Source organism: Malaclemys terrapin, chromosome 13, assembly GCF_027887155.1.
Source record: "Malaclemys terrapin pileata isolate rMalTer1 chromosome 13, rMalTer1.hap1, whole genome shotgun sequence".
Classification (NCBI taxonomy): domain Eukaryota; kingdom Metazoa; phylum Chordata; order Testudines; family Emydidae; genus Malaclemys; species Malaclemys terrapin.
Genome location: NC_071517.1, coordinates 34,335,536 through 34,351,658, shown reverse-complemented (window position 1 = coordinate 34,351,658; position 16,123 = coordinate 34,335,536). Strand labels below are relative to the sequence as shown.

General features: G+C 46.8%; 1 protein-coding gene across 1 annotated transcript; it reads left to right on the top strand.

Moving 5' to 3' along the window:
• The first annotated feature begins 14,928 nt into the window (after positions 1 to 14,928).
• On the top strand, positions 14,929 to 15,909 carry LOC128847975 (olfactory receptor 6B1-like). Its single transcript, XM_054047695.1, has one exon. The coding sequence runs from the start codon at positions 14,929 to 14,931 to the stop codon at positions 15,907 to 15,909; it is 981 nt and encodes a 326-aa protein (XP_053903670.1).
• The last annotated feature ends 214 nt before the right edge of the window (positions 15,910 to 16,123 follow it).

The following is a 16,123-nucleotide window of genomic DNA, read 5'->3' as shown; positions in this document are numbered from 1 at the left end:
ATTAAAAAAAAAAAGAGAGAGAGACAGTTGCACAAGCACCGCACAATGGGAATTGCTGAACTCTGTGACTTAGCAAGGCCCACCAGGACATGTCTGGGACAGTATTTTTCCAGGGACATGAATTGAGAGTATAAAATAAGTGACAGTGGCATCATGAGACCACCTCTCTCCTCCCGCACCTATTCTGGAGGCAACAAGAACGCTGGGAAGACAAAGACTTTGAACTGGAGAGGTTGGTCCCAGGCTGAGAAGAGAATTCAGCCTGTGTGTTAAGAACTGTAACCTGGCTGCAACATCCAGTGGGGTGAAAAAATCTGTTTGACTCAAATCCAAGTTTAGGATTTAAAATGCATGTTTAATTTTTATTTCTGAGGCATAAAGGTCAGAGATAGATTTTAAGTGATTATAACTGTTGTTAAGAAATGTATTTTAATGTTTAATTTTAACCAGTGAGTTTGCTAAAATGCTTGGGGAATCTGCACAGATTACAAGGGCTGGCGCATGTCCACTGTCTCATTGTTCAAAAGAAGGTCTTAAGCAGTTTAAGATGATACATTTCTGTGTGTGCAAGGCTGGGGGGGATTTGCTGGTGCCTCCCTCTGTATAGTTCATAAGTAGCTTGGAGAGCATTCATGCAACTGAGTTGAGTGTGTCTCTGTATGCTGGTGACTGAGTGATAACAGCCACGGGAGGGGGTGGGAGAGGTTGCTGCTTGTCATATTAAAGCATCATGAGTGACAACCCAGGCTGGGGAGGGTAAGGGGGCACAGCGGTCGCAGAGCTCAAGGTTGTACCCCGGGGGTACCATCACACAGCTCCATTAAAATTAAGTTGAAAACTCACATTGAAAATCTCAGCACTTAGTGTTGTCCATCTAAGTGGAAGGACCAGGGAGGGAGGTGACCAAAACCATGTTCCCATCATGACGTTTTCAGCTGGGCACCAGGAGTGGAGACAATTTTAACCATTTTTTTCTGGAAAAAGCCATTTTTTATCAAAATAAATGTTTGGACCTTAAAATACTAATTCCTGGTGCAGCCTATGTGGGGTTGTAAGCCTGGAAAATCTGCCACCTCTGAAATTTGCCTAATTCCATCCCCACCATATCCCCCTGCAAACCAACCACGTTCATCACACTCACACAGGCCGGATGTAAACAGCCAGGCCCCAGCAGTGACCTCTGGACACTTCACCAGAAACAGCTTTATAGCTCTTATCTGAACTAAACCTGGCTGTGACCAGCTCCGGCAAAGCAACAGCACCAGGCTCACCGGGCCCTTGGAGGCAGGGAGGTTGGGCAAACAAAGAGGTAGACTCACAAGCCAGGGATAATGGGACTGTTCAGACCCAGCTGGGGGTTTGACAGGGCACCCGTAAAACTGAGGCCATTTCTGGGGTCAGGTCTGTCAAACGGTCACCGAGGAGGGACTCAGCTTCTGTAGGGCAGAAGATGCTTTGCTGCTGCTAGCTACACAGAGCAGTTCAAAGGTAGGGGACCTGTTACAATGAGTGTTCCCAAACCTGACTGTAATAAGTGCACATCCCGAGAGGGCTAGGTCTCAGGGCACCGTGTCCAGCCAGCTCCAGGTGCCTTAGACAGCTCTGCTTCTTGCAGGGCCCTCCCCTCAGGTCGTGAGGCAACCTATAGCGAGAGGAAGTGGCTACAACCTACCAACGGGCAGAATTCCTGTGATGTCAAAATGACAGTGCTGGATCAGTCACTGGGAGCATGTCATAGTTTGGCCAGAGGCGGGGAAGCTGGGCTCTAGTGAGAACAGTAGTTTGAGCCCTACAGAAACCATTTTCCAAGCAACCTCATGGATTTAGGCACCCAAATCCCTTTGAAATGAGAGTTGGACACTTGACTCTCTTAGATGCCTCTGAAAATCTCAACCTGAAGAGTCACTGGGATTCTGTCACCCTAGGTTCTGTCATAAAATGTTTTTTTTTGGCTGCATCTGTGTGTGTTCTCTCAGTGTGTGGTCCCAGCTCTGCACAGATAGTGCAGACAGCAGATTGGTCAAACTGCCCAATAAATCCACAGACTCGGTTTGTAGCAAAGGTGCCTGGCCAGGTTTATTGCTCACAACGCACAGTAATAGCACCCGACAGACTCTGCAGGGATATTAAGACAGGTATGTTTGTGACAATAGACACACCTCAGTCAGTAGAGGGACTTTCCACTGCCCTCTCAGCTGGCCAAAGACACCCCCTTTGCAACTCTTCTTTTATACACTTGCCACCCTTCTGCCCATCTAAGTTGGCAGCAACAAGGGCCGGGTTCTGTATCTAGGGGTTCCGTTTCAATAACGCAATGCAAAACCGGCTCGAGACCCCACCCAGTGACTTGGGACAATTACATACCACCCCCTGGGCGCCTCTAAGAGGCAATACTTCCCCTCTCGCAAGCACAGAGTCTGAGTGTAGCAGAAAATGTTTAATAACATGAGGTAAAAAACATCAGCATTAAATTGGAAAAAACACCACAAACAGGATTCATAACACAAACCAGGAGCAAAAGACCCACCCCAGCAAATTGAGCTGTGTCCTTTCCCTTTTGTTCTTGAATCCAGCAACCCAGAAATCACCCAGAGTCCCCAAAATCCAACACCCCCAAATTCTCTTGGGTCCAGCAACCACCCAAAGTCCCAAAGGTCCAACAACCCCTAAAGTCTCTGTCCCTGGTCAGTGCAGCCCCAGAGTAAAAGGGAGGCACATAGGGTGTTAAGGGGCACCTTACGTGATCTGAGGCCAGCCGGCCATCTCTCCGTAGGGTTCCGCCACAGCCTTCACCACAAGCCAGTCCACTTTCTGCCGTCCCACGAACTGCTCTGCTCTACGAGCTGCTCCGCTCACCGACCTGTAAGCTGCTCCAGCCATCCTCACAGGCAGCTCCGCTCGCCGTTCCTTGGGCAGCTCCAACTGTCCCCGCAAGTCTCCACACCACTCACTGCTCCTCCAGCCATCCCCGCAAACTTACTCCACCAGCCAGTTGGCAATATAGCTTCAGGCTACCCCACTATTTAACACAGCACTCAGTGATGTCAGATCTTAATAACTTTAGCGCTTTTGTGATTTCAGCTCATAGTAGAGAAGCCCCAGTGCTGGTACTCCATTGGCCTAAAGTGAACCTAGCTCAGCAACCTGTAACTAGACTCTTAATGGAATCAAAGTTAGCTCTGACATTCAACAGTGGAGAGAAAATTGATGTTTCAAGCCCTCAAAGACAGCCCATGCTATCCAATACAAATACCTGCCCCCATCCTTCCTTTATCCACTGTGTTTTGTAACCCATGCCCCTTGTCAAGCAAGTGCTTCTTAGGTAATGGTGAGTCCTTCTGTTATACAACAGTTCCACTGGCCTTGATTCACAGAATCAGGGTAACAAAACTTTATTCTTCCTCCCCCAATAACAGAGAAACTGGGGATCCCACACCAGCCAAAGTAACCACTTTCAGTTGCTGTTGTTTCATGCCAGGCGAGTGGGTGTGCCTATGCAAACAAGATCAGCCCCTGGAGTTCTTTTCCACACTCGCCATAATTCACCACCAGATGTCAGGGTAGAGCTCATCCTGACTCTGCTTACACACTAATACAAACAAGTTTCATATTGCCCCTCTGACTTAGTTGGTGACTGGCCCCTGACATGGCTTTTTACCACCCATTACCTTTTTCATGTTGATTCGATCTGAGCATCTCTATCCATCTGTAGCAGGTGATCACTCAAGCCTTCCGTCTTCTGACATGTCCCGACGCCACGGTGAGGAACATTGTGGCGAACGCACTGCGTGATGCAACAGAGAAGCTGATCGGCAAAGCGCCCTCGAACCAAGACATTGCCACCTTCCTGAGCGGCTCCCTGGATGGGGAATTTGGACGGGACGGGCGCGACATCGCTTCACTGTGGTCCCTCACTCGCAACGCCATGCGTCACCTGGGGAAGCGCATCGGCTGCCCCTGGGAGTGGTGCGAGGAGCACCAGGAGCTGGGAGTCCGGGTGCCGCAGATCAGGTTGGACGACAACACCATCGTCACTACGACGACCAGGGGCTTGCTGGAGAGGACTCTGAAGGCCACCATCCGCTCGCTGTACGTGGAAACCCTAAAGCGCAAACCGGACTAGGGTAAAGCCTTTGAGTTGACCAGCAAGTGGGACGTCAGCAACCACTTCCTCACCGGGGGTGGCTTCACCCGTTTTGCCGACTGGTGGTTCATCCACCGTGCCCAGCTCAACTGCGTCCCACTCAACGGAACCGTTCACAACGGGAACCGAGACAAGCGTTGCAGGAAGTGCGGCTACCCCAACAAGACCCTGCCCCACGTACTGTGCAGCTGCAAACCCCAATCCAGAGCCTGGCAGCTCCACCACAACACCATCCAGAACCACCTGGTGAAAGCCATCGCACCACGCCTGGGGGAGATCTCCGTGAATTGCACCATCCCTGGTACCGACAGCCAGCTATGACCTGATGTGGTCGTCACCGACGAGGCCCAGAAAAAGATCATCCTCATCGACGTCACGGTCTCCTTTGAGAACAGGACTCCGGCATTTTGCAAAGCCCAAGCTCATAAGCTGGAAAAGTGCGCCCTCCTGGCTGACACCCTGAGAGCGAAGGGCTATGAGGTGCAGATGGATGCCCTGATTGTCGGAGCCCTGGGCATCTGGGACCCCTGCAACGAGCATGTGCTGTGGACCTGCGGGATCGGTCGATGTTACGCACGTCTCATGCGGCGCCTCATGGTCTAGATGCCATCCGATGGTCCAGGGACATCTACATCAAGCACATCACCGGCCTCCGACAGTACCAGGAGGCGTGAGCCAGACTGACATCGTTATCCCACTACGTACGAGAAAGGGACCAAGTGACCTTCCCCGTTGGATCATATGAACTGGAACCATAAACTCCCTAAACATTAAATCTCACCAAATGAGGTTCAATCCATCCTCATCATCATATCCACTCATTATATGCCACAACCGAACACAATCACTCTATGAACTTCATACCTTCATATCTCAATGTCTGTACTTTGACCCACCAACCTTTTACTCCCAATCGGGGATATTGCAGATTATGTATTCCTCATGCCACCTGATCTGAAGCCAAACTTTGCACCCTCGATAATCTGTATGTTATTCCCTGATAACCAGAAACTTCTATGCTCAAACTCTGTTCACAATTTTTTTTGAACATCATCTTAATAAAATTTTAAAATCAGTTCTCCTGTGTAACTCCCCACTTCCCCCCGAGCTGCTGGGGGGTGGTGGGGAGTTACTGCTTTGCCGAAAGGCCTTGGTCACTTCCATCAACGGGGAATTGGCAGTGGGAGGTGCACTGTCACAATTGGTGCGGCCATGGAGTATCCGCCAGAGTCTGTGGCGCACCCCACAGGTAAGGGAGCGTCGGCAAGCATCTGGGATGCACTCCTCCGGCAGGAGAGTGCCGGCAAGAGTCTGTGGCATGCCCCTCAGGCAGGGGAGCGCCGGCAAGTATCTGAAGCTCATTATTAGGGTTCAGCCACCCTGAGATGGGGTGGCAGGGGTAGGGGAACGCAAGCCCACCCAAATCCACTGCGTTGCAGCCCAGGGCCCTGCCAGTGGCGGGAAGAGAAGGTCCCGCCACTGGGTCAGCGGGGATCTGTCCGCAACACACTGATCACACTTTGACTTACTGCACTGTCCAGTTCTGGGCTACTTCCTACCCTGTCTCTCGAGCAGATCCCTCGGGTTATTCCCATACATCAGGGTATTCTGCAGCCGGTAGTCTTGGTAGCTCCAACTCACCCTCAGGTTCTGGCTTATTCAGGCTCGGGCCGCTGCCCGGCTCCTCCCATTCCTCTGGGTACTCTGCAACTGGCAGTCCTGGTATCCAGAGTCCTTCTTCCAGGTCAGGTTTCCCTGGGTCCAGGACCTCCCCTGGACCGGCAGCAGGGTCTGCAGGGAACAGCCAGCAGTCTGTGTCTGTCTCCGTCCCTGGTGCAGCCCTCACTGGCTAAGGGCCCCGGCCTTTGTACTTCCTGTCCCACCTCTCCCCTTCCAAGCGGGTGGAGTAAGCTTGGCCTGGCCCCGCCCACTCAGGCTGAGAGAGTGGCTCTTTACCCTCTGGTTAGGAGGGAGACCACCCTGGCTCCTTACACCATCTTACTGTCATCCTGACCTTATCTTTAGAAGGGGTCACTGTGTTCCTGTTATCTTCGGGAAGTGTGTGTGTACTATTCTTGGTATTGGGGTGTTCTGGTACTATCCCTCTGGAATGTTTTACATGAGTGCTTAGTGCCTAGGAGTGCTTGTGTTTTTGCTGTGCCAGCCCTGTTATTCCCAAGTTCTTGTATCAGAGAGTTAACCTGCCAGCAGGCATGTTTTGTAAGAGTCTGACTTCTGTTCCCAGCCTGATTTTGCTTTAAAGCAGCAGAGCCTGACTTCTGTTCAGACCTTAGGCCTTATACTCAGCCAAAAGTCTCAGGCTCTCTCTATTACAGGTTCAATCTATGCATTTCCATTGGAAACAGACCCCACAGCAACAGAAATGCACTGGATGGATGGGAAGCCCCTGCTAAACCTTTGAAAGCCACTGCTATTGTTGTATGTGCCTTTGTAGCCACTAATGCTGCAATCATGATGTTGTACCGTTTTGTTCCCAGTGGCTCTAATTTGGAGCAGCGCACACCTTGCAGTAGGTAAGAAATGAGGAAAGATGTGATTATGCTTTCTAGGGTCACTAGAGGGTAGAGGAGTGGGAAAGGTGCAGCAGTGCTGCCCAGTGGATAGCAGCCAAAGTGGAAGTCATAAAAGGTGAAGTTATGTTGCCAAATGACCAGCAAAGGGAAGTGGACAGAGGTAAAGCTGTATAATACAGTCAAGAAGGCATCAGTGCAAATGGTGAGGAAATAATTTTGTGGATCAATGGACCTCTATGCTATGTAATGAACTGGAAATATCTTTAGAAACGAAAGTGAGGCATGTGAGTGAGCAATGTATAAATGAAGATATTGGGGGATTCTGAAGTAGTGTTAATAAGGGAATCAGAGACAGCTAGCCTAGCTAGTCCTAGGTTACCAACACTACCTAAAGATAGGAAAAGTGTACCATCGTGGAACAAGGAATGTGAAATGGTAGGAGATGCTAAGGGACAAGAAATGGGCTTTTATACTGAATAATGACCAATGGGGACACAAGAGCATCAAGGATGGAAAGAGACAGCTACACCATCCACAGTAGTTCACTCCAGAAGAGAGCAGAGGGTAAGAACAGAGCAATAGACTGTCATGCTGTGTAATCGACCCTAGGGGCAGCATGTTGAAAGAAATGAGGAAAGGTCAGAAGTATTAGCCAATATATTTCAGAACAGGATAAAGTAATGTAATGTAATGTAAAATGTAATGTGAAAAGGAAAGGTCAGTGATGCTGGAAGGTGTCCACTAGAGGGCAGCATATTTTAAGCAGGAGAAATGGACAGCTATTTTCTGAAATGCCCAGTAGATGGTAGCAGATATAGGCGAAATGTTATTTATTATTATAGGGGCAATAGGTTTTAACAGGCCATCGCCTAGTGTTTCATCATTATGTGAAGTATTTCCCCCCCCCATGAGATTTTTTTTTTCGCTTTTATAAGTGTAAGCAGGGTCTGCATGAACTTTCCCCTGACATCTAGTGATGAGCTGGGGAAGAAGACTTCATGAACTGAGCTTGTTTGCATAGACACGCCCACTCTGCCTAGACATGATGGAAATGCTTTGCTCAAATAATGACTTTTGGTGGTGTTGGATCACAAATCACTTTGTTATTGGAGCAGGGGAAATAAAGGGTTGTGTATCCTTGTTGTGGGGATCAAGGGTAGCAAAACTGTACTTGGCATACCCTGATGGGGGGACTCACCCTCAGCTAAACTGCATTCACTAAGTAGGGGACATGGGTGCCAAAGCCCAGTAGAATAGAAAGAGGGTGTGGTTAAGTTGATTGTATTGTGGCTGTTGGTGAAGGATACCAAACATTTTCTGGCTCTTTTTTTTCTTGACTGTATAATAATAGAGTTAAGAAAGACTTAATTAAGAGTTTTGTTACAAACCAACAGAATTGAAATCATTAATTATCAGTTTTAAGCATTAGACCTGTTTTGTGGCAGTGTTTCTGATGCCAGAGACAGTTCACTCTCTACTAATAGTGGGGCTTGTCTGCTAACAGCTGAAATCACAAAGAGCTGTGTTACGTGGTTGGCTCTCAAATGACTCCAGAGGGTGTAGGGAGCGGCTGGTTGAGCAGGAGATATCAGGGCAAGAACTTGGGCAGTGGATCGAGCAAGGTGAACTCACGCAGATATACTTCTGAACTCTGGGTCTTCACTGACCAAGGACAATAACTGTGAGTGTGGTGTGGTGAAAAGAGGGGCGCTCTAAAGGAACTTTTGGTTGCTGGACTTAAGAACCCGAGGCACAAGGACACTGTCCAACGTACTCTGGAGTGGGTGTTTTGCTCATGGTTTTAATGTTATGAATCCTGCTTGCAGCATTTTCCCAAGTTAAAGCCAGGTTACTTTCCCCCTTTTTATTAAGTTTCTTTTCTACACTAAGACTCTCTGCTTGTGAGAGGGGAAGTGTTGCCTCTAGAGGCTCCCAAGGGGTGTTGTGTAATTGTCTCAGGTTACTAGTTGGGGGCTCAGGCCAGTTTTGTGTTGTATTGTTGGAAAGGAACCCCTAGATATTGAACCCGGCCCTTGTTGCTGCTGATTCCAGCTGGCAGAAGGGTTACATGAGGAATCAATACGTCACATTGGGCAATGTCTGCAACAAAGATTTGGAGACACAAAATTAGTCAGCTGAAAGATAGGTTGAAGTGGGACCCTTATTAAAAAGTTCAAACACCATTACCATAAAAACCAACCAACCAACCCGAAAATGGGTTGGGAATAATGTTTTCCCAATCTATTTCACAACCATTTTAATAATAAATAAATAAAATAAATCAAGTAGTTTGTTGCCAAAAAGCTGAAACAACAATTTTATTTAGGTTCCTGTGAGAAAACTTGGGTTAAAAAAATGAGAACTTCATGCTTGTATACCAACTTCTGGAAAGCATTTGTATGTAGAATTGTGTGATACAGAAACAGAATGGATCTATAGACAATATCAAAATAAGGAACTGTGTTGGGGGGACTGCCCTCTGGTGGATGGAGCTAGATCTTGTCAAATGTGCCCTCATCTGCTAGAACTCAGATATTGGTCTGTGCTTTGTGCAGAATGACCACAGTTTTACCTATTCTGTTGCCATAGGAACATGGGAATTGCTAGACTGGACCAGACACTAGGTCTATCTAGTCCAATATCCTGCCTGACAGTGACCAGACCTGGATGATTAGAGCTAGATAGAAATCAATCTGTCGGGGATCGAATTATCGCGTCTCGTTGGGACGCGACAATCAATCCTTGAATCGACGCTCTTACTCCACCAGTGCAAGTGGGAGTAAGCGCCGTCGATGGGGAGCCACGGAGGTCGATTTTGCCGCCGTCCTCACAGCGGGGTAAGTCGGCTCCAATACGTCGAATTCAGCTACACTGTTCATGTAGCTGAATTTGCGTATCTTAAATCGACCCCCCCCTGTAGAGAAGACCTGCCCTAAGAGAAAGGTGGAAGAACCCCACAGGAGGCAGATGTGGGATAACCTGACCCCCATATAGCTCACAGCTTGATCTCTAATACTTAGAGATTGGCTCAAGCCCTGAAGCATGAGGTTTAATATCCCTTCCAGAATGTTGGTTGTCATTAATTATGATAACCCTGGACATTACTGATATCCATGTAAATATCCAATCCCTGACATTCCAAACGGTGATGCTTTGCAGCTTAATAATAACCATGACATGCCCACAGGTTAGTTACCTTAGAGCAACACCGTGCAGTGACTCTGTACTTAATGCTGCTTTTCACCACCTCAGGTATTTCCATTTAGGATGCGAGTTCGAATACGTTGTCCCACTACCTATCTCTTGAGTCATAAGACCAGGGATAGCGGAGATGCGTTACGCAGCCTCCAAAAGTCCAGGTTCCATTCTGTCACCAGGCAGAGGCTCAAGAACAGCTGACTATAAAAGGACACATTTATGGAAAACCCTTTCCAAACTGTCAACTCTACAGTCTCTCTGGCACTTTTGCAGGTACAGATTTGAGAACTCAGTGACGCTTGGGATGAACATTGGCCAAATCAAAGAGATCAGAAAATCTAAGAAGTTCACTTTAAAACAGGGTTTCCCCCAAAAGTGGTCACTGTGCATAATTCCAGTAGCCTCAGGACAGAGAAGGCTGGACATTTCCTTTCCCATTTCAAACTATTTATTTTCTGTTCCTTTGGGAGAGGCAGGAATCTCTCAGAAATGAGACTCCAACACACAGAATGGTCAGTCAACCCATAGGACACATCCCAGGAATGACACTGGGACTATAGAGAAACTATTGCAATAGCTATTAGGATACAGCCCAGAGAGCTGTTGCATCGAAAATATGTGAACAGTTAGTTCATGATGAAAAACATTAGAGACAAGCATGCAACACTCGTCAGAGAGATCATAGTAAGAAGTTACTGCCTTGCCCAGCTCCCACTTGCTGGTGATGACGCAGCTTTCACCCTTAGGGTCCTCGGCTGAAAGTACTGTGTGAGGGACGGTCCTTGCATGCTAGTCCTGCTCCTGGCATATAGGCTGAGATCCCTAAAAGCGGGGACTCCTTGTATTTTTTCTATGGCCACTTCTGCTCCAGAACTGGTGTATATAGTGTAAAATCAAACAAGTTATGCTAAGCAATTACCCAGACTCCACATCACTGGATTCTACGCCAATGGAAAACCAATCTGCAAGACCCTGAATTCTGCTACCGCTCAGCAGAAGGGTGGGAATATGGTTAAATAAACAAACATTGGTAATTACTAATAACATCAAAGTTCCATGGGAGAAATATTTTCACTGGGGAGTATGTGAGAGCGATTCTTTCATCCAAATCTTTCATTTTCAAATTATGGATTAAATTTACTTTACATTAAGTTTCCTGTGTGTTTGTTAAACTGCGTGGCTTCAGCACCCAGTCAGGTAAGCTGAGTCACGTTAGCCATTGTTACTCATGCAATTCTTCCATTGAAGGCTGTTGTCACTCGTCGGCTCTGTGTGTGTTCTCTCTCTGTGCTGCACCAGCTCTGCGCAAAAAGCTGGCCTAGCAGACTCCGATTGAACTGCCCAAGAAAACTACAGATTCGATTCCATGATGGAGGCACTCAGCCAGGTTTATTGTCAATGAAGCATGGTCCTAGCATCCTATACGTACTACAGGTACACTAACATATGTATGCCCATTAGAATGGACTCAGCTCAGTGAGCGGTGGGACTCTCCACTCCCCCTTATTCTGGATGAAGACCCCCCCTTTCTGACCCCTATTTTATACACTGATACAAACAAGTTACCTGTTGACCCTCTGACGTGGTTAGTTACCACTTTACTTTGTACCTGCTGGTTCGATCAGAACATCTCTATCCATCACCCTGTTATCCTGACCTTATCTTTAGGAGCCGTCAGTGTGTCCCTGTTATCTTTGGGGAGTGTGTTTACACCATACTTGGTATCGGAGTGTTCTGGTACTACCCTTCCGGAATGAGTTCACATGCATGTCCTGTGCCTAGCACTTCTTAGGAATGTTTCTGTTTTTGCAATACCGGCCCTGTTCTTGCCAGGTTCTGTGAACTTGCAAGTAGGCATGTTTTATAACAGGGCCTGACTTCTGTTCAAAGCCTGACTTTTCCTACCTTTGTTTTATATCAGCTGGGCCTGACTACTTTAGTTCAGGCCTTAGGTCTCATACTAGGCCCCTTATACCAGGCCTCATTTCTCAGGCTCCCTTCTTCTACTACAAAGGCAATGGGACAACTGACATGAATACAGATTGCTGAGTAGAGTCAGTCCCTGCATGGCCATGCACTCCAGGGGCGCTACATTACATTTCAGCCATGCAGAGTAATGACCTCATACAGCTGGTAGCAGAAAGGTGATTCTTCTGGGCGAGGGAGGTTGGTTGCATCAGACAGTTGTTTGTACTGTCTGCACAGAAAACATAGCGCTAACTCCCCAGGCTCAACCTCTTTAGAGGTGGAATCAAGGGAGACGCAGCCTTCCATGGAGAAGGATACAAATATAAGGACTCTGCACTTCGTAAATGGAGGGGGCGGAGCATGCTCTAAGATAGATTGCAGCAGCTGCTCATCCATTCAGGTAGATGCAGGTGTCATTGCTGAGAAGAGCCAGTTTCTATCGAATGATGAGACCCCAAAACCTCAGTGGTAGAAACAGAGTCCTAACTGCCAAACCCTGAGAAATAAGAGCTCATCGCTTGAAGCTTGAATCATCCTATGTTTACAGGTGAGCACCCTCTTCTTGACTGCATTTCTATACCACCTTCCAAACCCGCGCATGAAAGTGCTTTCTGAATAATGTATGCAGTGTTATTGTAGCCGTGTTGGTCCCACGATATTAGAGAGACAAGGTGGGTGAGGTAATATCTTTTATTGGACAAACTTGCTTGTGAGAGAGACAAGCTTTCAAGCCACACAGAGCTCAACTCGAAAGCTTGTCTCTCTCACCAGCAGAAGTTGGTCCAATAAAAGATATTATCTCACTCACCTTGTCTCTGTGAATATTAGGAGTTTTAGCCTCACCTTCCCACAGCAGTGCCAGTCGGTGTTAATAGCACCATTTAACAATGGAGAAATTGAGATACATGTCTTGTGAAAGGTCCTCACCTGGGGATCTGGCCCATTGACTCCAGGGAAGCTATGGCTGATTAATACCAGCTGGCGATCTGGCTCAGGGTAACTAGGGTGAAGCATGGAAGAGAATAATGGAAATCAAAACTAAGTTAAGCTGATAGAAAGGAACATTCAAATGGCATGTGAGGTGGGTAAAGTTTAAGAATGAAATTAGGAGCATAAGAGGGAATTTGAAGAACAAATGGTCTTAGTTAAAAGTAAATGACAAAAACTGTTTCACTATTTCTGAGTGAGGCAGGTTGCAAGAGAATCCATGGGTCCACTGAAACATCAGGGAATAAAGAAGATACAGACATTGCAGAAGGGCTAAGATTGAGATTTGCAAAACCACCTAGGAATTGGGTGTCCTAATCTCCTATTAGAATTAATGCCCAGATCCCCTAGTTTGACAATTTCCTCTCAAATGATTTCTTGTATCGATCTTCACCAAAAAGTGTTACAAAGTTATCTATGCCAGATCAACTTTTTTTCAGGTAACAGCCTATCAGATACTGAAGTATAAAAAGTGTAGCTTGTTGAACTAATTGGAATTTGGGGTTTCTCTGTATCACTTTAGGAGAACGTAGTAATATAGGAACTGTCAGATTAGATCACACCCAAGGGCCATCCTGTCTACTATCGTTCTCCGAGAGCGGGCAGTACTAGATGTTTCAGAGGAAAATGTCAGAACACTGCAGTAGCCGTTCTGGGATAATCTCCCCCCACATGTGTCATGTTGGACTATAATAGTTAGAGATTGGCTTAACCCCCCCAAACATGAGATTTAATATCCATTCCAAAACTGTTGTTGCCATTAATTATGATAACTCTGGATATTTATATCTGGATATTGATATCAATCTCTTCTGGAATCCAATTAAATCCTTCATATAAATGCCTTCCTGTAGCAGTGAGTGTGATGCTCCCAATGGGGATGCAACAGGGTGATTGTTGCAACTGTCAGCGCAGACTGTTACAAACCAGGGCACAAACCCCTCATTGGTTGTGAATTCTAAACTTAGATTTCGCCAACCAACTTCACTGAGTGCAAACTCCTCAGGCATTTTAACAGCCCTGACATTCACCGACAGTCCCCTTGGCTGCGCAGGTCTGTCCTGCCACCCAGGTGAGCGTATCTGTGGTACACGGCCCCTTACGCCAAGAATCACGGCAATATTCAGGTTACTCCCAACTTCCCCCAGGTCAATTGCGCTTTAGGTCTCACACCAAAGATGACACTTGTAGCCAATGCTGTAGTGAACTATATGAAGACTTCTTAAATAGGAAAAGGAAATGAGAGTTATTTACAAGATTAAAGCAAGAAAACAGACCCGTGAATGAGTCTCAGTCTGACGTTTCAAAAGGTAATACAGGCTTCTCTCAACAGCAAGGCTGATTGCAGCTGTGTATCTGTCAGTGTCCCACTGAGACAGGGAGACCTTGGCAGGAGCTGGCACCTGGTCTGCCAGCATCACAGTGAGTGCCACACTTTAACTATACCCTGTGTGAACAAGTATTTCATTTTGTAGATTTTAAGTTTCCCACCTTTTAATTTCATTGTATGTCCCCCTTATTCTTGCAGTAAGGGGCAGGGAAAACAGAAGTTCCACATTCTGCCTTCTCCAGATCATTATTTATAATGTCCGCTTTTATCCCTCTCCTTTCTAAGGAAACAATCCTGATCTTTGGAATCTCTCTTCAGATGGTAGTTTTTCCTATCTCAATCATTCTTGCCACTCTTCTCTGAACGCCTCACCCCTACCCGCCCCCCGACCTGAGAATGCCTTTAGAGTGTAGATAACATTGAGGTTCTTCAGTGGAACATGTTAGTCCTTATGGAACACAGGACTGAGTCCCTATGGGGTGGATCACAAGGTAGTACAGATCACAGGGTAGCACTTTCCAGATTGTTTCTAGACTCTGAGTTCAGGAATATCTTTCTTCAGGAGTCCCGTTCTCATTCCTGTATGATCAGCCCACAACCATTCAGGAGTGATGAGTCACTCCACAGGTAAGGGGCAAAACTAGGAAGATTTGCAACCCTCCTAACACCCACCAACAAAACAAGCTGTAGTTTAATACTGCTACATAATTAACACAGAGAATTCTCATCCAAAACAGAAAAGGGATTGCCATTCCTAGACTCAACCCATGGCAGACACAGACAGGAGAAATCAAACGGCCATCACAGAATTCATCCTCCTGGGATTTGGGGATCTCCCTGACCTGAAAATTCTTCTCTTCCTGATGTTCCTAGTGATCTACATCACAACCGTGGCCCGGAACATCCTCATCATTGCACTAGTTGTGGCTGATCAGCACCTTCACTCCCCCATGTACTTCTTCCTGGGGAACTTGTCCTGCTTGGAGACCTTCTACACCTCCACCATCCTGCCCAGGATGCTGGCCAGTCTCCTGACTGGGGACAAAACCATCTCATTCAGTGGCTGCTTTACGCAACTGTATTTCTTTGCTTCCCTGGCATGTACAGAATGCTATCTCCTAGCAGCGATGTCTTATGATAGGTATTTAGCAATATGTAAACCCCTGCACTATTCAGCTCTTATGAATAACAGGTTTTGCCTCCAGTTGGCTGCTGGATCATGGTTAAATGGTTGTTTGGCTACTGCCATCTTTATATTATTCATGTTACAGTTAAAATTCGGAGCCCTGAATGAAATTGACCATTTCTATTGTGAATCCATCCCATTGATAAAACTCTCCTGCAGTGACACACACCTGATCATATTGCTAGATTTCATTCTAGCTTGTGTATTCACTCTGCCTCCATTCCTACTAACCCTGACATCTTATATGTGTGTCATCACCACCATCCTGAGAATCCCTTCCCCCACCGGGAGACAGAAGGCATTTTCCACCTGCTCCTCTCACCTCATTGTGGTGACAATTTTCTATGGAACAATAATGATTGTGTACATGCTGCCGAAACATGATACACTGAGAGACCTGAACGAAGTGCTCTCTCTTTGCTACACTGTCCTGACTCCCCTGGCAAACCCCCTCATCTACAGCCTGAGAAACAGAGAGGTCAAGGAAGCCTTGTGGAAAGCAGTCAGCAAATGTGACTTTCACAAAAACATGCAGACACTCAGAGATAATAACTTAGCCTGAGGTTTTCAAAGCTGCCTGGGTGATTTAAGCAAAATTAAGTTGAAAAGTCCCATTGAAAACATCTCAGCACTAAGGTGAAAAAGAATTGGAGATGATCTGTATAGAGTTACTGAGACAGTTTTTGTGGTCCCCCGCTGTGTCCATGTAACACAACTTATAGGAAAGAGCCATTGTGGACAGCTCTGTCACTCTCTCATGTTCAGCACTGATATAG